At 53.5% G+C, this 21,956-nt stretch overlaps 1 protein-coding gene across 2 annotated transcripts in view; it reads right to left on the bottom strand.

Annotated features, from left to right (window-relative positions):
- LOC140425684 (testis-specific serine/threonine-protein kinase 5-like) overlaps positions 1 to 21,956 on the bottom strand; it is a 193,570-nt gene that overhangs the window by 157,149 nt on the left and 14,465 nt on the right. For both annotated transcript variants that reach the window (XM_072510180.1, XM_072510181.1), the window contains exon 2: positions 133 to 240. In XM_072510180.1, the coding sequence (XP_072366281.1) occupies positions 133 to 240 (108 nt within the window). The remainder of the gene's footprint in view (positions 1 to 132; positions 241 to 21,956) is intronic.

The raw sequence follows: 21,956 nt of genomic DNA, 5'->3' as shown, positions 1-21,956 counted from the left end.
CCCACCTGGGGAAACATCCTCTCCGTTTCCACCCTGTCAGACCCCCCCCCCCCCTCAGGACAATCTCGGCTGAACCGCCAGGCCTGGTACAGGGCGAGAGTGGCCTCAGCCATCACAAGAAATGTTTCCTACCACATTCGGGTGTTTGTAGGTTGTCTGAAGAGCGTTGATCTCCCGGGAGAGACACCGGCGAGAATGGTGCTGCAATGTTTGGGATATCGGGATGATCTTGATAGCAACCTGCCGATTGAGTGTGGAAGGACGTCAGGATGCGGTTTGTTAAAGCTCCTCTCTACCATTCGAAACCTGTCACAACCTGGGGACATCCCAAAATACCTCCCGGCCGGTGAGCTTTATCTCATTTTTTTTACTGAGAACTGTGCCGGCCACTCTATGCACAGCAAGATCCCACAAAGGGCACTGCATCAAAAGTCCAGATCCTTATTTTAGTGATGTTTGCCTGAAAGGTTTCCAGCTTTTTTTTTTTTTGGAAAATGGAGCCCAGGTGATCCTTACCTTCCCCCCCGGGATCAGAGGCAAGGTGTCATCTGAAAGGCGGGAATTTCTGTTGCCAGAAGTAGGGGACAACGTCACAGCCGGGAGTGGAAAACGTGGAGAACAGCCTTGGATAAAGGAGCCCACTTGATTGCTTCCCTTCCACAAACATTCAACCCCTCCACCACCGACGCACAGTGGCAGCCGTGTGCGCCGTCTACAAGACGCACAAGGTTCCTCAGACAGCACCTTCCAAACCCACGACCCCCTACCATCTAGAAGGACAAGGGCAGCAGACACCTGGGAACCTCACCACCTGGAGGTTCCCCTCCCTGACTTGGGAATATATAGGCCGTTCCTTCACTGTCACTGGATCTGAATCCTGGAACTCCCTCCCTAACAGCACGGTGGGTGTACCTATATCAAGCGGCTCTGTTACCTCTTTATTGGCAACGGAACCACGGGGGAAGATAATACAAAGAACAAAGAACAAGGAAAAGTACAGCACAGGAACAGGCCCTTCGGCCCTCCAAGCCCGTGCTGACCATGCTGCCCGACTAAACTACAATCTTCTACACTTCCAGGGTCCGTATCCCTCTATTCCCATCCTATTCATGTATTTGTCAAGATGCCCCTCAAATGTCACTATCGTCCCTGCTTCCACTACCTCCTCCGGTAGCGAGTTCCAGGCACCCACTACCCTCTGTAAAAAACTTGCCTCGTACATCTACTCTAAACCTTGCCCCTCACACCATAAACCTATGCCCGCCAGTAATTGACCCCTCTTCCCTGGGGAAAAGCCTCTGACTATCCACTCTGTCTATGCCCCTCATAATTTTGTAGACCTCTATCAGGTCGCCCCTCAACCTCCTTCGTTCCAGTGAGAATAAACCGAGTTTTTTCAACCGCTCCTCATAGCTAATGCCCTCCATACCAGGCAACATCCTGGTAAATCTCTTCTGCACCCTCTCTAAAGCCTCCACATCCTTCTGGTAGTGTGGCGACCAGAATTGAACACTATACTCCAAGTGTGGCCTAACTTTCTATACAGCTGCAACATGACTTGCCAATTCCTATACTCAATGCCCCGGCCAATGAAGGCAAGCATGCCGTATGCCTTCTTGACTACCTTCTCCACCTGTGTTGCCCCTTTCAGTGACCTGTGGACCTGTACACCTAGATTTCTCTGACTTTCAATACTTATGAGGGTTCTACCATTCACTGTATATTCCCTACCTGCATTAGACCTTCCAAAATACATTACCTCAAATTTGTCCGGATTAAATTCCATCTGCCATCTCTCCGCCCAAGTCTCCAAACGATCTAAATCCTGCTGTGTCCTCCGACAGTCCTCATCGCTATCCGCAATTCCACCAACCTTTGTGTCGTCTGCAAACTTACTAATCAGACCAGTTACATTTTCCTCCAAATCATTTATATATACTACGAACAGCAAAGGTCCCAGCACTGATCCCTGCGGAACACCACTAGTCACAGCCCTCCAATCAGAAAAGCACCCTTCCATTGCAACTCTCTGCCTTCTATTACCTAGCCAGTTCTGTATCCATCTTGCCAGCTCACCCCTGATCCCGTATGACTTCACCTTTTGTACCAGTCTACCATGAGGGACCTTGTCAAAGGCCTTACTGAAGTCCATATAGACAACATCCACTGCCCTACCTGCATCAATCATCTTTGTGACCTCTTCGAAAAACTCTATCAAGTTAGTGAGACACGACCTCCCCTTTACAAAACCATGCTGCCTCTCACTAATATGTCCATTTGCTTCCAAATGGGAGTAGATCCTATTTCGAATAATTCTCTCCAGTAATTTCCCTACCACTGACGCAAGGCTCACCGGCCTGTAGTTCCCTGGATTATCCATATAATAATAATAATCTTTTATTTTAAAAAAAAAAGTAGAGTAACCAATTATTTTTTTTCCAATTAAGGGGTAATTGAGCGTGGCCAATCCACCTACCCTGCACATAAGAACATAAGAACTAGGAGCAGGGGTAGGCCATCTGGCCCCTGGAGCCTGCTCCACCATTCAATGAGATCATGGCTGATCTTTTGTGGACTCAGCTCCACTTTCCGGCCCGAACACCATAACCCTTAATCCCTTTATTCTTCAAAAAACTATCTATCTTTATCTTAAAAACATTTAATGAAGGAGCCTCTACTGCTTCACTGGGCAAGGAATTCCATAGATTCACAACCCTTTGGGTGAAGAAGTTCCTCCTAAACTCAGTCCTAAATCTACTTCCCCTTATTTTGAGGCTATGCCCCCTAGTTCTGCTTTCACCCGCCAGTGGAAACAACCTGCCCGCATCTATCCTATCTATTCCCTTCATAATCTTATATGTTTCTATAAGATCCTCCCTCATCCTTCTAAATTCCAACGAGTACAGTCCCAGTCTACTCAACCTCTCCTCGTAATCCAACCCCTTCAGCTCTGGGGTTAACCTAGTGAATCTCCTCTGCACACCCTCCAGTGCCAGTACGTCCTTTCTCAAGTAAGGAGACCAAAACTGAACACATCTTTGGGTTGTGGGGGCGAAACCCACGCAAACACGGGGTGAATGCGCAAACTCCACACGGACAGTGACCCAGAGCCGGAATCAAACCTGGGACCTCGGCGCCGTGAGGCAGCAGTGCTAACCACTGCCCCACCGTGCTGCCCTGTAATAATCTTTTGTTGTCACAAGTATGAAGTTACTGTGAAAAGCCCCTAGTCACCACATTCCGGCGCCTGTTCGGGTAAGCCGGTATGGGAATTGAACCCGTGCAGCTGGCCTTGTTCTGCATCACAAACCAGCTGTCAAGCCCACTGAGCTAAACCAGCCCTGAAAAAGAGAAGGTTATTTTATTCACCGTTTGTGGGCCGCAAACCGACAATTTCCTAAGAAATTTGTCTGAACCGGAGGCTTGTGACACAAAATCGTTCGACCAGTCAATGATGGTTGTGAAGGAGCACTTAAACCTCAGAACTCTATCATACTGCAGCGTTACAGATTTAATTCAGCTGTCAGGAAATCTGAAGAGTTGATTTTGGTTGTCGTTACCAGACTCCACCAAATGGCCAAACGTTGCGAATTTGACACGGCATTGAGAGACATGTTGCGTGACCGCTTAGTATGCGGCATCAATACCATCAACGTTCAAAGGAAACTGCTGGCTGCAACAAAGATTTCCCTGGACAAGGCAACTGAGACAGCCCAAACGACCGGGTGCGCTGGGAAGGATGCGTCACAGGTTCAACGTGTGTAAGAGGGTAACCAACTGCGGTACGGCTGCAAGGTGCACACAGGTCGGCAGGCAAGGAGGACGTTCAGCCACGGTCCCAGGAGCAGGATCGTAGTCAGAGGTCAGGGCGATAAACGGGCCGTCAACCCAGGAATTATGACGAATGCTATAGATGTCGGGGAATCGCCCCCAAGGCGCCTGTCACTGCTTTAGGTGCAATGGGAAGGGCCAAATTCAGGCTCGTTTTCGCATCGAGTCTAAAAACAATAACAAACAACTCCAGTGAATTAAGTGGAGTAGAACTCCAAAGGTGAATCAGAAATTTACAGGCTGAATATGGCTAATGTGACAACCCCGCTAGAAATACTCCTTAGGTCAACAGGTGACTATTAAGGATGGCGGAAGACACAGGGATGTCAAGCACAGTGATGAGCGAACAAACTTTCAAATATCTTCGAGGAGGAGTTCAGCCTTTGAACCGAGGCAGTACAACCGCGAACTTGGCGACATATACAGGGGAGACCCTGAAGATTTCTGGGACAAATATAACATCAGTGTGATATCAGCAACAGGATTCCCAGTTACCCTTGATCGTCACAGAAGAACAATGGCCATCTCTCATGGGCGGGATTGGCTACGCCAAATCAAGCTAAACTGTTTGGAGATTTTCAAAGTATCACGTGGTCTTTTCCAGGGAATTATAAAGCTGTGTTTCGGAACCGAGCCGGGCCAAATTCGAGGGGTGAAGACCAAGATTTGCATCGACCCTGAATCCTTTCCCCTACACCTTGAGGCCAAGTTAAAGCACTTGGAAGAATTGGGGAATACAAAACCCGTGCAGTTTTCTGAGTGGGCAGCCCCCATCGTCCCTGTTTTAAAACCAGACCACTCAGTCAGAATCTACGGGGATTACAAGCTTCTGATTAATCAAACGGCCCAAATTGACAAATATCGAATTCCTCGAATAGAAGACCTGTATGCGAAGTTAGTAGGGGGTCTAACACACGTTAAACCTGACTTAAGCCACGCTTATCTGCAATTGGATCTGGACAAGGATTCCCAGACGTATGTGACAATTAATACGCACAGAGGCCTTTTTCAATACACCAGATTATTTTTGGTATCTCTTCTGCCTGTATGATATTTGAACGCACAATGGAAAATCTGTTCCGAGGTACCCCGAAGGTTGTGGTCTACCTAGATGATGTTTTAGTGACAGGAATGTCACAGGAAGGGCATCTAGCCACCTCACAGTTTTTGAGAAGATTCAGAGATCCGGGCGTCATGTTGAAACGAGAGAAAAGTACATTCCAGCCCAGCGAGGTCACATACTTAGGGTTCAAAGTGCTCTCCAAAGGCTGCGCTCCTTGAGGACAAGGTGGGGGCCGTAAAAGAGGTTCCCCCGCCCAAGAATGTCGCAGAGCTGAAATCATTTTTAAGGATGGTTATCGACAGTGGTCGGTTCATCCCCAATTTGGCGATGACGTTGGTGCTGCCACCCCTCAAAGAATCATAGAATCATCATAGAATCCCAGCAGTGCAGAAGGAGGCCATTCGGCCCATCAAGTCTGCACCGACCCTCCAAAACAGCACCCAACCACAATTTAGCACGGCCACCTTTGGTCTGTGGGAGGTAATTGGAGCACCCGGAGGAAACCCGGGAGACACGGGGAGACAGTGAAAACTACACACAGTCACCCAAGGCCAGAATTGAACCCGGGACTCTGGAGCTGTGAGGCAGCAGTGCTAAACACTGTGCCACCGTGCACAGGAGTTACATATGGTGGCCCGGCATTGATAAGGCTATTGAGCACCCAGTGAGCCTGCGTAACCTCTGTCAGACACAGCTAACCTTTCCACCCTCGGCCCATCTGCAGCCATGAGAATGATCCCGTCCTCTGTGGATGAGCTTCATAGAATTTACAGTGCAGAAGGAGGCCATTCGGCCCATCGAGTCTGCACCAGCCCCTTGGAAAGAGCACCCTATCCAAGCCCATACCTCCATCCTATCTCCGTAACCCTACCCCACCCTTTTTTTGGACACGAAGGGCAATTTAGCACGGCCAATCCACCTAACCTGCACATCTTTGGACTGCGGGAGGAAACCGGAGCACCCGGAGGAAACCCACGCACCCACGAGGAGGATGTGAAGACTCTGCACAGACAGTGACCCAAGCCGGGGATCGAACCTGGGACCCTGGAGCTGTGAAGCAGCCATGCTAATTCGCAGGCCCTTTCCTGGGAAGAATGTTCCTGATACTATTGGACGCCAAGTGGTTGGTATGTTCAGGAGTTGGGGATGACAGCCTCATTGACGCATCTTTGCTACTCACGGCATCCCTGAGGAGCTGGTGTCTGACAATAGCCTTTGCCGGGGAGGGATTTCAGCACTTTGTCAAAACAAATGGCATCCACCACGTTCGAACAGCCCCGTCCCACACAGCCTCGAGTGGAGGGGCAGAGAGAGCAGTTTAGACGTCCAAGTCCAAGTCCTCTTTCAAAGAGCCAGTGCAGACTCGATGGGCCGAATGGCCTCCTTCTGCACTGTAAATTCTATGAGATGAAACGACCTAATAGACAGTTTTCCACAAGTTGGCCAGCTTCCTTCTCGAGTACAGTGCTCCCGTCCATACCAGCACTGGAATCCTGCTGACAGGAGGCCGAATGGGTCGTCGCCTCCAGACTCATTTGGGCCTGGATTTCCCCAATTTGGCGACGAGGGTGCAGGCGGAGCAGGCCTCCCCAAAACAAGTCCCACAATTCGGTGAAAGGAGGCAGCCATTTAAAATTGGCGACTGGTCAATGTCAGAATTGCGGCACAGTCTGGTCCAGTCTCACACATGACGGACTTGCAAGGCAGATGAGTGTGGGAGCGCCGGGAGCATCTAAGGAACCAATAGAATAGCCAATATTGTTCTAGAATAGCCAGCGTTGTTCTAGAATAGCCAATGTTGTTCTAGAATAGCCAGTGTTGTCCCTTTGTTTAAGAAGGGTAGCAAGAGAGGGGCCCTGCAAAGGGGGCCCGGCGCTTGGTACCTTTTGGCGGGAGATCGGGGCCTCGGAGAGGGGGATGGGCTAAGGGCTGGTTAAGGAACTTGAAAGGGCACGGGGAGATACGATCAGGTTAATGGGTCCTTGGTGTGTAGGGGGGAGGGCCCGAGCGCTCGGGCGGGAGACAGACAGGCGCCAAGGCAGGGGTCAGCGTAGCTAGCGTAGGTCAGGGGGCCCCAGGGAGAGTAGGCGGAGGGTCGGGCTAGGGCCAAGCGCTGGGCTGGCCTGGCAGGTCAGGCCTCGGGTGGGGTAGGGGAGGTTGGGGGGAGAGGAAGGAGAGCAGAGAAGACTTAAGTGGGCAAGGGGAGGGGGGGGATGGTGTCTAGGGATCCCCCCAGGGGAAAAGGTCGCTTGCAGACTCTCGGGGAACAGCGCAGGAAACCGACAGCAGTGGCACCCGAGGGAGGGGATTAGAGCCATGTTAGTTTTGTTGAACACGTGTGACAGGGCAACCAGAGCTGACAGGGGAAGTGCTTTATTAACGTTTATTCTTTCCCACTGTTTGTTTTCGCTATGTTAAGGCTCTTTGCATACGGCCTGTTTCCTCTCTGGAAATGTTACAAATTTGTTTTAAATAAAAAATTTCTAAAAAATTTTTTTAAAAGGATAATCCAGGGAACTACAGGCCGGTGAGCCTTACGTCAGTGGTAGGGAATTACTGGAGCGAATTCTTCGAGACAGGATCTCCCACGTGTGAGAGGCTTTCAAGTGGCAGTTGAATGGAATTCAGGACCGGCATGTTCCTGTGAGGAAGAAGGATAAATATGGCAAATTTCGGGAACCTTGGATAACGAGAGATATTGTAGGCCTCGTCAAAAAGAAAAAGGAGGCATTTGTCAGGGCTAGAAGGCTGGGAACAGACGAAGCCTGTGTGGAATATAAGGAAAGTAGGAAGGAACTTAAGCAAGGAGTCAGGAGGGCTAGAAGGGGTCACGAAAAGTCATTGGCAAATAGGGTTAAGGAAAATCCAAAGGCTTTTTACACGTACAGAAAAAGCAAGAGGGTAGCCAGGGAAAGGGTTGGTCCATTGAAGGACAGGGGAGGGAATCTATGTGTGGAGCCAGAGGAAATGGGCGGGGTACTAAATAAATACTTTGCATCAGTATTCACCAAAGAGAAGAAATTGGTAGATGTTGAGTCTAGAGAAGGGTGTGGAGATAGCTTGGGTCACATTGAGATCCAAAAAGACGAGGTGTTGGGTGTCTTAAAAAATATTACGGCAGATAAGTCCCCAGGGCCTGATGGGATCTACCCCAGAATACTGAAGGAGGCAAGAGAGGAAATTGCTGAGGCCTTGACAGAAATCTTTGGATCCTCACTGTCTTCAGGTGATGTCCTGGAGGACTGGAGAATAGTCAATGTTGTTCCTCTGTTTAAGAAGGGTAGCAAGGATAATCCAGGGAACTACAGGCCGGTGAGCCTTACTTCAGTGGTAGGGAAATTACTGGAGAGAATTCTTCGAGACAGGATCTACTCCCATTTGGAAGCAAATGGACGTATTAGTGAGAGGCAGCATAGTTTTGTGAAGGGGAGGTCGTGTCTCACTAACTTGATAGAGTTTTTCGAAGAGGTCACAAAGATGATTGATGCAGGTAGGGCAGTGGATGTTGTCTATATGGACTTTAGTAAGGCCTTTGACAAGGTCCCTCACGGTAGACTAGTACAAAAGGTGAAGTCACACAGGATCAGGGGTGAGCTGGCAAGGTGGATACAGAACTGGCTAGGCCATAGAAGGCAGAGAGTAGCAATGGAAGGATGCTTTTCTAATTGGAGGGCTGTGACCAGTGGTATTCCACAGGGATCAGTGCTGGGACCTTTGCTCTTTGTGGTATATATAAATGATTTGGAGGAAAATGTCACTGGTCTGATTCGTAAGTTTGCAGACGACAGACTTCCGGGTGCGGCGATGACCAGCTAAGTCGCACGTTTCGGCAGCTCCCGTTGGAACGGACTTTTGGGCTATTAATAGGAGCCCCAACGGCAATTTAAATGGCCAAAAACACTGTGCGGTAAACCAGAAGGGAATCCCCCCGGACACGCATGGAAAAGGGAGAGGATAGCGGCCGGATTGCAGAAGATCCTCTGGAGCAGCGGCAAGGAAGGGAAGCTCAAAGCAAGATGGCGTCGGAAGGTGGCCGTTTGTTATGGGGCCCGGAGCAACAAGAGTTCCTGCGGCGCTGTGTGGAAGAGCTGAAGAAGGAGTTGAAGAAGGAAGTGTTGGCCCCGATATTACAGGCGATTGAAGGGCTAAAGGAGGAGCAGAGGACCCAAGAGCTGGAGCTTCGGGTCGTGAAGGCAAAGACTGCTGAAAACGAGGATGAAATACAGGGCCTGGTGGTGAAGACAGAGACACACGAGGCACAGCACAAAAGGTGTGTGGAGAGGTTGGAAGTACTGGAGAATAACTCGAGGAGGAAGAATTTAAGAGTCCTGGGTCTTCCCGAAGGCGCAGAGGGGGCGGACGTCGGGACATATGTGAGCACGATGCTTCATTCGCTAATGGGATCGGAGGCCCCGACGGGCCCTTTGGAGGTGGAGGGAGCCTATCGAGTTCTGGCGCATAGACCAAAGGCTGGAGAAATACCTCGAGCTATAGTGGTGAGATTTCTCCGATATATGGACAGAGAGATGGTCCTCAGATGGGCGAAGAAAACTCGGAGCTATAGGTGGGAGAACGCGGTGATCCACGTATACCAGGATTGGAGTGCGGAGGTGGCGAGAAGGAGGGCAAGTTTCAATCGGGCTAAGGCGGTGCTTCACAAAAAGAAGGTCCAATTTGGAATGTTGCAACCGGCGAGACTGTGGGTCACACACCAAGGGAAGCACCACTACTTTGAGACGGCAGAAGAGGCGTGGACATTCAGGATGAGAGAGGATGAGGGACTGTGGGCGCCGGTGGGACGGAAAGGGGAAGGAGAAGGGAAATGCGCCATTAGGGGCGGGGCCGAGTGGGAAACGCGGGCTTTGTTCCTACGCTATGGTAATTGTGGCGGGAACAGGGACACAGGAAGGAGGGGGCCTCGCACAGTGGGGGCCGAGGACAAGGGGAGAAGCCGAGGTCAGCCAGAGTTTGCTGACTTCTGGGAGCAACATGGGGGGTGCAACTACGCGAGAGGGGGATCTAGCGGAGGGGGGGGGGAGGGAGCTAACTGGGTTGCTGCTGCTAAGGGGAAGGGGGAGCTGTTATGGGGTGGGGTGGTCGAGGCGGGAGGGCGCCGTCGGGGGGATATACGGGTACGTGGGAACCGGGTGAGGAGCTGGGTTAAAAAAGGGGATGGCTAGTCGACAAGGGGGGGGGGGGGGGGTAAAGAGCCCCCCAACCCGGCTGATCACGTGGAACGTGAGAGGGCTGAACGGGCCGATTAAAAGGGCACGGGTACTCGCACACCTAAAGAAACTTAAGGCAGATGTGGTTATGTTGCAGGAGACGCATCTGAAACTGATAGACCAGGTCAGACTACGTAAAGGATGGGTGGGGCAGGTGTTTCATTCGGGTTTAGATGCGAAGCATAGGGGGGTGGCTATTTTAGTGGGGAAACGGGTACTGTTTGAGGCAAAGACCATAGTGGCGGATAGTGGAGGTAGATATGTGATGGTGAGTGGCAGATTGCAAGGGGAGGCGGTGGTTCTGGTGAACGTATACGCCCCGAACTGGGATGATGCAAATTTTATGAGCCGTATGTTGGGGCGTATCCCGGACCTGGAGGCGGGAAAGTTGGTAATGGGGGGAGACTTCAATACGGTGCTTGATCCAGGGCTGGACCGGTCGAGGTCCAGGACCGGGAGGAGGCCGGCAGCGGCCAGGGTGCTCAAGGACTTCATGGAGCAGATTGGAGGAGTAGACCCCTGGAGATTTATTAGGCCTAGGAGTAAGGAGTTCTAATTTTTCTCCCATGTTCACAAAGTATACTCACGGATAGACTTTTTTGTCTTGGGAAGGGCACTGATTCCGAAGGTGACAGGGACGGAATATACGGCCATAGCCATTTCGGACCACGCTCCACATTGGGTAGACCTGGAGGTAGGAGAGGAAAAAGAACAGCACCCACTCTGGAGAATGGATATGGGCTTATTGGCGAATGAGGGGTATGTCTAAGGGTGAGGGGGTGTATCGAAAGGTACTTGGAGCTTAATGACAACGGAGAGGTTCAGCTGGGAGTGGTCTGGGAGGCGTTGAAGGTGGTGGTCAGAGGGGAACTGATATCCATAAGGGCACATAAAGGGAAGCAAGAAGGTAAAGAAAGGGAGCGATTGTTGAGAGAACTTCTGAGGGTGGACAGGCAATATGCAGAGGCACCGGAGGAGGGACTGTGCAGGGAAAGACAAAGGCTACATGTGGAATTTGACCTGCTGACCACGGGTAAGGCAGAGGCACAGTGGAGGAGGGCACAGGGTGTACAGTATGAGTATGGAGAGAAGGCGAGTCGGCTACTGGCCCACCAATTGAGGAAGAGGGGAGCAGCGAGGGAGATAGGTGGGGTGAGAGATGAGGAGGGAGAGATGGAACGGGGAGCGGAGAGAGTGAACGGGGTGTTCAAGGCATTCTATGAGAGGTTATATAAGGCTCAGCCCTCGGAAGGGAAGGAGGGAATGATGTGTTTCCTGGATCAGCTGGAATTCCCGAAGGTGGAGGAGCAGGAGAGGGTGGGACTGGGAGCACAGATTGAGATGGAGGAGGTGGTAAAGGGGATTGGGAGCATGCAGGCGGGAAGGCCCCGGGACCGGATGGGTTCCCGGTGGAATTTTATAGGAAATATATGGACCTACTGGCCCCGCTTTTGACGAGAACCTTTAATGAGGCCAGGGAATGGGGGAAGTTGCCCCCGACTATGTCGGAGGCAACGATATCGTTACTTTTGAAGAAGGAAAAAGACCCGCTGCAGTGTGGGTCCTACAGGCCCATTTCCCTTTTAAATGTCGATGCTAAGCTCCTGGCCAAGGTGATGGCGACGAGGATAGAGGACTGTGTCCCGGGGGTGGTCCACGAGGATCAAACTGGGTTTGTTAAGGGGAGACAGCTTAACACGAACATACGGAGGCTGCTAGGGGTGATGATGATGCCCCCACCAGAGGGGGAGGCGGAGATAATGGTGGCGATGGACGCCGAGAAAGCATTCGACAGAGTGGAGTGGGACTACCTGTGGGAAGTGTTGAGGAGATTTGGTTTTGGAGAAGGGTTTATTGGATGGGTACAGCTGCTGTATAGGGCCCCGGTGGCAAGTGTGATCACGAACAGGCAGAGGTCTGACTACCTCCGTCTTTATAGAGGGACGAGGCAGGGGTGTCCCCTGTCTCCGTTACTGTTTGCATTGGCAATTGAGCCCCTGGCCATAGCACTGAGGGGCTCCATGAAGTGGAGGGGAGTACTCAGGGGAGGAGAAGAACACCGGGTATCATTGTATGCAGATGATCTATTGCTGTATGTTGCGGACCCAATGGAGGGGATGCCTGAGATAATGCAGACACTCAGGGAGTTTGGGGAATTCTCGGGGTGCAAATTGAATATGGGGAAGAGTGAGTTGTTTGTGGTGCATCCGGGGGAGCAGAGCAGGGGAATAGATGACTTACCGCTGAGGAAGGTAACAAGAGATTTCCGGTACTTAGGGATTCAGATAGCCAGGAGTTGGGGAACCTTACATAGGCTTAATCTAACACGATTGGTGGAACAGATGGAGGAGGATTTTAAGAGATGGGACATGGTGCCCCTGTCACTGGTGGGTAGGGTGCAAGCGGTCAAAATGGTAGTCCTCCCGAGATTCCTTTTTGTGTTTCAGTGCCTCCCGGTGATGGTCACGAAGGCTTTTTTCAAGAAAATCGAGAAAAGTGTCATGAGTTTTGTGTGGGCCGGGAAGACCCCGAGAGTGAGGAGGGGTTTTTTGCAGCATAGGGATAGGGGGGGACTGGCACTACCGAGCTGAAGTGAGTACTACTGGGCCGCCAATATCTCAATGGTGTGTAAGTGGATGGGAGAAGGGGAGGGAGCGGCGTGGAAGAGATTGGAGATGGCGTCCTGCGAAGGAACCAGCCTACAAGCACTGGCGACGGCGCTGTTGCCGTTCTCCCCGAAGAAATACACCACAAGTCCAGTGGTGGTGGCAACACTGAAAATTTGGGGGCAGTGGAGACGGCATAGGGGAATGACGGGAGCCTCGGTGCGGTCCCCGATAAGAAATAATCATAGGTTTGTCCCGGGGAGAATGGACGGGGGATTTGGAGCATGGCAGAGAGCTGGGGTTGTGCAACTGAGAGATCTGTTCTTAGACGGGACGTTTGCGAGTCTGGGAGCGCTGACGGAAAAATATGGGTTGCCTCAAGGGAATGCATTTCGGTACATGCAACTGAGGGCTTTTGCGAGGCAACAGGTGAGGGAATTCCCGCAGCTCTCGACGCAGGAGATTCAGGGTAGAGTGATCTCAGGGACATGGGTGGGGGATGGTAGGGTGTCGGATATATACAGGGAAATGAGGGACGAGGGGGAGATCACGGTGGATGAGCTGAAGGGAAAATGGGAAGAAGAGCTGGGGGAAGAGATTGAAGAGGGGCTGTGGGCAGATGCCCTACGTAGGGTAAACTGTTCGTCCTCGTGCGCCAGGTACAATTGCCTGATACAATTCAAGGTTTTGCACAGGGCGCATATGACCGGAGCAAGGCTCAGTAAATTTTTCGGGGTAGAGGATAGGTGTGGGAGATGCGCGAGAGGCCCAGCAAACCACACCCACATGTTTTGGTCATGCCAGGCACTGCAGGGGTTCTGGGTGGGGGTGGCAAATGTGCTTTCGAAGGTGGTGGGGGTCCGGGTCGAGCCAAGCTGGGGGTTGGCTATATTTGGGGTTGCAGAAGAGCCGGGAGTGCAGGAGGCGAAAGAGGCTGATGTTTTGGCCTTTGCGTCCCTAGTAGCCCGGCGAAGGATATTGCTTATGTGGAAGGAAGCCAAACCCCCGGGCGTGGAGACCTGGATAAATGACATGGCAGGGTTTATAAAACTAGAACGGATAAAGTTTGCACTAAGGGGTTCGGCTCAAGGGTTCACCAGGAGGTGGCAACCGTTCATTGACTACCTCGCATGGCCTGGGCGGGTCCTCAGGGGTGTTTTTGTATAGATATGTGTACTAGGTTATGTATATTGGATTGTTTGATTTTATTATTTGGGAGAGTTATTTTTGTTATGGCAGTTGTCATTTAGTTTATATATTATTTATTTATTTGTTAAAAACGGTCACTGTTATTTATATTGTTTTAATGTTGTAAAAAGGGAAAAACCTTTGTATTGTTTTGTTTTGGCCGAAAAATTGAATAAAATATATATATATTTTTTAAAAGTTTGCAGACGACACAAAGGTTGGTGGAATTGCGGATAGCGATGAGGACTGTCAGAGGATACAGCAGAATTTAGATCGTTTGGAGACTTGGGCGGAGAGATGGCAGATGGAGTTTAATCCGGACAAATGTGAGGTAATGCATTTTGGAAGGTCGAATGCAGGTAGGGAATATACAGTGAATGGTAGAACCCTCAAGAGTATTGAAAGTCAAAGAGATCTAGGAGTACAGGTCCACAGGTCACTGAAAGGGGCAACACAGGTGGAGAAGGTAGTCAAGAAGGCATACGCATGCTTGCCTTCATTGGCCGGGGCATTGAGTATAAGAATTGGCAAGTCATGTTGCAGCTGTATAGAACCTTAGTTAGGCCACACTTGGAGTATAGTGTTCAATTCTGGTTGCCACACTACCAGAAGGATGTGGGGGCTTTAGAGAGGGTGCAGAAGAGATTTACCAGGATGTTGCCTGGTATGGAGGGCATTAGCTATGAGGAGTGGTTGAATAAACTCGGTTTGTTCTCACTGGAATGAAGGAGGTTGAGGGGCGACCTGATAGAGGTCTACAAAATTATGAGGGGCATAGACAGAGTGGATAGTCAGAGGCTTTTCCCCAGGGTAGAGGGGTCAATTACTAGGGGACATAGGTTTAAGGCGAGAGGGGCAAGGTTTTTTTTTAAAATATGTTTTATTGAAATTTTTTTCCCAAACAACAATTTTTCCCCTCTTACAAAGCAAACGCAACAATAACAATACAGAAATTTTTAACACTACACAAGTAACAAAACCCCTTTATCTTTGACCTAAACTAAACTAAACCCCCCCCCCCCCCTCCCCCCTCCCCCCCCCCCCCCCCCCTCCCCCCTGGGTTGCTGCTGCTGGTCATCTGTCTTCCCTCTAACGTTCCCCTAGGTAGTCGAGAAATGGCTGCCACCGCCTGGTGAACCCTTGAGCCGATCCTCTCAGGGCAAACTTCATCTGCTCCAGTTTAATAAACCCCGCCATATCATTTACCCAGGCCTCCAGTCCGGGGGGTTTCGCCTCCTTCCACATGAGTAGGATCCTGCGCCGGGCTACTAGGGACGCAAAGGCCACAACGTCGGCCTCTTTCGCCTCCCGCACTCCCGGCTCTTCCGCAATTCCAAATAGAGCTAGCCCCCAGCCTGGTTTGACCCGGGCCTTCACCACCTGCGAAATCACTCCCATCACTCCCTTCCAATACCCTTCCAGTGCCGGGCACGCCCAAAACATATGTGCGTGGTTTGCCGGGCTCCCGCCACACCTCCCACATTTGTCCTCCACTCCAAAGAACCTGCTCAATCTTGCTCCCGTTATGTGTGCTCTATGTAGCACCTTAAATTGAATCAGGCTAAGCCTGGCGCATGAGGAAGAGGAATTTACCCTGCTTAGGGCATCAGCCCACATACCCTCCTCTATCTCCTCCCCTAGTTCTTCTTCCCACTTTCCTTTTAGTTCGCCCACCGACTCCTCCCCCTCTTCCCTCATCTCTCGGTAAATCTCTGACACCTTGCCCTCTCCGACCCACACCCCTGAAAGCACCCTGTCCTGTATCCCCTGTGTCGGGAGCAACGGAAATTCCCTCACCTGTTGTCTAGTAAATGCCCTCACCTGCATATATCTCAAGAAATTTCCCCGGGGCAACTTATACTTTTCCTCCAATGCTCCCAAGCTCGCAAAAGTCCCATCTATAAATAAATCTCCCACCCTCCTAATTCCCAACTGGGAGAGGGGCAAGGTTTAGAGTAGATGTATGAGGCAAGTTTTTTACACAGAGGGTAGTGTGTGCCTGGAACGCGCTGCCGGAGGAGGTGGTGGAAGCAGGGACGATAGTGACGTTTAAGGGGCATCTTGATAAATACATGAATAGGATGGGAATAGAGGGATACGGACCCAGGAAGTGTAGAAGATTTTAGTTTAGACGGGCAGCATGGTCGGCACGGGCTTGGAGGGCCGAAGGGCCTGTTCCTGTGCGGTACTTTTCTTTGTTCTTTGTTCTTTGAACCGAGAGGCCACAACCCCGACGGCTGAACAGGTGGAATCGGCAGCCACCACCAGTGCCCCTGCAGTGGAGCCGGAACCGAGGGAACCGGGGAGTTCCGTCGAGGTCCCGCCGGCGAACTCCGAGGGAGCGGCCGACCCAAAGTACTGGTTGAGGACCTCCTGCTGTTGACAACGACACAACCTCATAGAAAAAACCAGCTGGGGGAACCGAGGCGGTCCACCTAGCCTACAACGCCCTCGGACAGATTAGATACGTAGAAGATAAGAGCAGAAGGAGGCCATTCGGCCCTTCGAGCCTGCTCCGCCATTCGTCACGATCATGGCGGATCATCCTGATTATATGCCTATGAAGGATTGTTATGGACTCCCTCTTTGTATTGTCCCAATCTTTTCTTGTACATAATTAACAAGAAAGTTAGACAAAGGAGAACCAGTGGACGTGATTTATTTAGATTTGCGGAAGGCCGTTGACAAGGTGCCGCATAGGAGACTGTTAAATAAGGTAAAAGCCCATGGTGTTCAGGGTAAGATCCTGGCATGGATAGAGGACTGGCTGACTGGCAGAAGGCAGAGAGTGGGGATAAAGGGGTCTGTTTCAGGATGGCAGCTGGTGACCAGTGGTGTGCCTCAGGGGTCTGTGCTGGGACCACAACTTTTCACAATACATGAATGATCTGGAGGAAGGAACTGAAGGCCCTGTTGCCAAGTTTGCAGATGATGGGGGACTTCCGGTGCGGCTATGCGGAGCTAAGCCGCACGTTCGGCAGCTCCCGCTAAAAACGGACTTGGGGCTCTTTTTAGGGCCCGTAACGGCGCTTGTTCGACGTTTCCCGGTGTGGGAAGGGGACAGCAACATTCACCCGATAGTGTATGGATTGGACCAGGAGTGGGGGGATTAAAAAAGTGCCATTGAAGCAAAGAAAGGTGCGAGGGAGGAGGACCAAGATGGCGGTGGGCGGAGACCAGGCAGCGTGGAGGCAGTGGGCGCAAGAGCAGCAGGAGCTTCTCCAGCGCTGTTTGAAGGAACTGAACGCAGAGCTGCTGGAGCCGATGAAGACTTCAAATCGATAAGCTGCTAGAGACCCAGACGGCCCAAGGGGCGGCGATCCGGGAGGTCCGGCAGAAGGTCTCGGAGAACGAGGATGAGATCCTGGGCCTGGCGGTGAAGGTGGAGGCGCACGAGGCGCTGCACAAGAAATGGCAGGCGAGGTTCAAGGAGATGGAGAACCGGTCGAGGCGGAAAAACCTGCGGATCCTGGGTCTCCCGGAGGGGCTGGAGGGATCGGACGTGGGGGCCTACGTGGTCACCATGCTGAATTCGCAGATGGGAGCAGGGGCCCTTGGAGCTGGAGCCCTTGGAGCTGGAGGGGGCCCACGAGTGCTGGCGAGGAGGCCCAACCCCAGCGAGCCGCCGCGGGCGGTGCTGATGCAGTTCCACCTGTTTGCTGATCGAGAGTGTGCGTTAAGGTGGGCCAAGAAGGAGCAGAGCAGCAGGTGGGAGAACGCGGAGGTCCAGATCTACCAGGGTTGGAGCGCGGGGGTGGCGAAGAAGAGGGCCGGTTACAACCGGGCGAAGGCGGTGATGCACAGGAGGGGGGTGAAGTTCGGTATGCTGCAGCCGGCACGTCTGTGGGTCACCTATAAGGACCAACATCAGTATTTTGAGTCCCCCGAGGAGGCGTGGGCCTTTGTCCAGGCCGAAAAATTGGACTCGGACTGAGGGTCAGGGGCGGGGGGTCGTGGTGAAGGGATGGTTGGGGGTTGCTGTGTTGTATTTTGAGGGGGGGGTCTTTGTTCATTGTTGGTTCTTTGTTTTTCGGGGGTTGGATGGGCACTGTTTCGGTTGGGTCCGCCAGGTGGGCTTGTGGAGGGGGGCAGGTAAACGGCTTGGGAGGTTGATGGCCGGCAGGGGGGGTGGGGCCCCGCGGGGGGGGGGGGGGGGGGGTGAGGCCTGAGTTGGGGGCATGGGGCTCGGGCCTGAAAAGGGAGCTGCGCCAGAGGAGGCGGGGTCGGGTGGGTGGAAAGCGCATGGAGCTAAGGGCTGAAGGGGGCGGGGCCGGAGCTGGGAAGTGCGGGCTTTTTCCCACGCTGGGAGTGGAAGGGAGAGGGGGAGAGCCTGCTGGTGGGCAATGAGGGGGAGGGGAAGTTCCACACTGGGAGGGGTCGAGGGAGTGGCGGGAGTGGCCGGGGTCAGCAGGAGTCGGCTGACTCACGGGAGTGCAATGGGGGGACCTAGCTGGAGGGGGGTGGGGGGACGGGGTTGCTGCTGGAATGGCCAAGGGGGAGCTGGAGTCGGTAGAGGAGGTTGGGGCGGGGGTCTGCCGCTGTGGGGAACGGACCGTGTGGGGGGGCGCGGGCATGTGGCTGCGCTAGGAGGGGATATGGCTAGTCGGCGGGGGAGGGGGAGCGGGGGAGGGGGCGCGGGTGGCCCCCTCATCCGGCTGATAACCTGGAACGTAAGGGGACTGAACGGGCCGGTCAAGTGGGCCCGGGTGTTCGTGCACCTCGAAGGGCTGAAGGCGGATGTGGTCATGCTCCAGGAGACACACCTGAGGGTGGCGGATCAGGCAAGGTTGAGAAAGGGGTGGGTAGGGCAGGTGTTTCATTCGGGGTTGGATGCAAAAAATCGCGGGGTGGCGATCTTGGTGGGGAAGAGAGTGTCGTTCGAGGCGTCGAGCATTGTGGCAGACAATGGCGGTAGGTAGGTGATGGTAAGTGGCAAGCTGCAGGGGGAGCGGGTGGTGTTGGTCAATGTATATGACCCAGATTGGGACGATGCGGGGTTCATGCGGCGTATGCTGGGCCGGATTCCGGACCTGTAGATAGGGGGCCTGATAATGGGGGGGGGGAATTTCAACACGGTGCTGGACCCGGCACTGGATCACTCTAGGTCTAGGACGGGCAGAAGGCCGGCAGCGGCCAAGGTGCTGAGGGGGTTCATGGACCAGATGGGAGGGGTGGACCCATGGAGGTTTGCGACTCGGGGGCCATGGAATTTTAATTCTTCTCCCATGTCCACAAGGCCTATTCCCGGATTGACTTATTTGTCATGAGCAGGGTGCTGATTCCGAGAGTGGAGGATACGGAGTACTCGGCGATAGCTATTTCTGATCATGCTCCGCACTGGGTGGACCTCGAGTTAGGGGAGGAGAGGGACCAGCGCCACTGTGGCGCCTAGAGGCGGGGTTGCTGGCAGACGAGGTGAGCGGGCGGGTCCGGGGGTGTATAGAGAGGTACCTGGAGGCTAATGACAATGGGGAGATGCAAGTCGGGGTGGTCTGGGAGGTGCTGAAGGTGGTGGTCAGGGGGGAGCTGATCTCCATTAGGGCCCATAATGAGAGGTGGGAGAGGAGAGAGAGGGAGAGGCTGGTGGGGGAGATGGTGAGGGTGGACAGGAGGCACGCGGAGGGTGGATTGCTAGGGGAGCGGCGCAGCCTCCAGGCCGAATTCGACCTGTTGACCACCAGGAAGGCGGAGGCGCAGTGGAGGAAGGCCCAGGGGGCGATATATGAATACGGAGAAAAGGCGAGCCGGATGCTGGTGCACCAGCTTCGGAAGCGAGAGGCAGCTAGGGAGATCGGGGGAGTTGGGGATGGAGGAGGGAGCACGATGCGCAGTGCGGTGGGTATCAATGGGGTCTTCAGGGACTTCTACAAGGATCTGTACCGGTCTGAGCCCCCACTGGAGGAGGGAGGGATGGGTCGCTTCCTGGACCGGCTGAGGTTTCCGAGGGTGGTGGAGGGGCAGGTGGCAGGGTTGGGGGCGTTGGTTGGGTTGGAGGAGTTGGTCAAAGGGATAGGGAACATGCAGGCGGGGAAGCCACCGGGGCCAGGTGGGTTCCTGGTTGAATTTTACAAGAAGTATTCGGACCTGCTGGGCCTGCTGTTGGTAAGGACCTTCAACGAGGCAAGGGAAGGGGGGGCTCTGCCCCCGACGATGTCTCGGGCGCTGATTTCCCTGATCCTGAAGCGGGACCAGGATCCCCTACAGTGTGGGTCATACAGGCCGATCTCACTCCTAAATGTAGATGCAAAGTTGCTGGCAAAGATTTTGGCCATGAGGATAGAGGACTGTGTGCCGCAGGTCATACACGAGGATCAGACGAGGGGTTCTGGAGGGGGAGGCGGAGATAGTGGCGGCGATGGATGCGGAGAAGGCCTTCGATAGGGTCGAGTGGGGGTACCTGTGGGAGGTGTTGAAAAGGTGCGGGTTGGGGGAGGGGTTCGTCCGGTGGGTGAAGCTGCTGTATGAGGCCCCGGTGGTGAGTGTGGCCACGAACAGAAGGAGGTCAGAGTATTTTCAGCTACACCGGGGGACGAGGCAGGGGTGTCCCCTGTCCCCCCTGCTCTTTGCGCTGGCGATTGAACCCCTGGCCATGGCGTTGAGGGAGTCGAGGAATGGAGGGGGCTGGTGCGGGGTGGGGAGGAGCATCGGGTGTCGGATGATTTGCTGCTATATGTGGCGGACCCGGTGAGGGGAATGCCGGAGGTGATGAGGATCCTTAGGGAGTTTGGAGATTTCTCCGGGTACAAGCTTGATATGGGGAAGAGCGAGTTGTTCGTAGTGCACCCAGGGGACCAGGAGAGGAGGATTGGTGAGCTCCCGCTAAAAAGGGCAGAGAGGAGTTTCAGGTACCTGGGGGTCCAGGTGGCTAGGAGCTGCGGGGCCCTACGTAAGCTTAACTTCACGAGGCTGGTGGAGCAGATGGAAGAGGAGTTTAAGAGGTGGGACATGCTGCCACTCTCCCTGGCGGGTAGGGTGCAGTCAGTTAAAATGACGGTGCTCCCGAGGTTTTTGTTCCTGTTCCAATGCCTCCCCATCCTGATCCCTAGGGCCTTCTTCAGTCGGGTTAACAGGAGCGTTATGGAGTTTGTGTGGGCGCAGAAGACCCCGAGGGTGAGAAGGGTGATCCTGGAGCGGTGCAGGGATGGGGGGGGGTTGGCGCTGCCTAACCTCTGTGGGTATTATTGGGCCGCCAACGTGGCGATGGTGTGTAAGTGGGTGTTGGAGGGGGATGAGGCGGCATGGAAGAGGCTGGAGATGGCGTCCTGTGTGGGCACGAGCCTGGAGGCGCTGGTGACGCCGCCGCTGTCGCTTCCTCCAACGAGGTATACCACGAGCCCGGTGGTGGCGGCTACCCTTAAAATTTGGGGGCAATGGAGATGTCACAGGGGGGAGGTGGGGGCCTCGGTGTGGTCCCCAATTCGGGGGAACCACCGGTTTGTCCCGGGGAGGATGGACGGAGGGTTCCTGAGCTGGCACAGGGCAGGTATTAGAAGGATGGGGGGGGCTGCTTGTGGACGGGAAGTTCGCGAGCTTGGGTGAGCTGGAGGAGAAGATCGGGCTCCCCCCGGGGAACATGTTCAGATACATGCAGGTAAGGGCATTTATTCGACGGCAGGTGGTGGTGTTCCCACTGTTGCCGCCACGCAGGGTCCAGGACAGGGTGCTGTCGGGGGTGTAGGTTGGAGAGGGGAGGATCGCGGCAACGTATCAGGTGATGCAGGAGGAGGAGGAGGCCTCGGTGGAGGAGCTAAAGGGTAAGTGGGAGGAGGAGTTGGGTGAGATTGACGAGGGGACATGGGCTGATGCCCTGGGGATTGTTAACTCTTCCTCCTCTTGCGCGAGGCTCAGCCTCATACAGTTTAAGGTGCTGCACAGGGCACACATGACCGGGACAAGGATGAGTCGGTTCTTTGGGGGTGAGGACAGGTGTGTTCGGTGCTCAGGGAGCCCAGCAAATCACACCCATATGTTCTGGGCATGCCCAGCGCTGGAGGAATTTTGGAAGGGCGTAGCGAGGACGGTGTCGAGGGTGGTAGGATCCAG

Source organism: Scyliorhinus torazame, chromosome 6 (genome assembly GCF_047496885.1).
Source record: "Scyliorhinus torazame isolate Kashiwa2021f chromosome 6, sScyTor2.1, whole genome shotgun sequence".
Lineage (NCBI taxonomy): Eukaryota > Metazoa > Chordata > Chondrichthyes > Carcharhiniformes > Scyliorhinidae > Scyliorhinus > Scyliorhinus torazame.
Note: the sequence above shows the minus strand (reverse complement) of the source record. Positions and strands in the feature narration are given on the sequence as shown.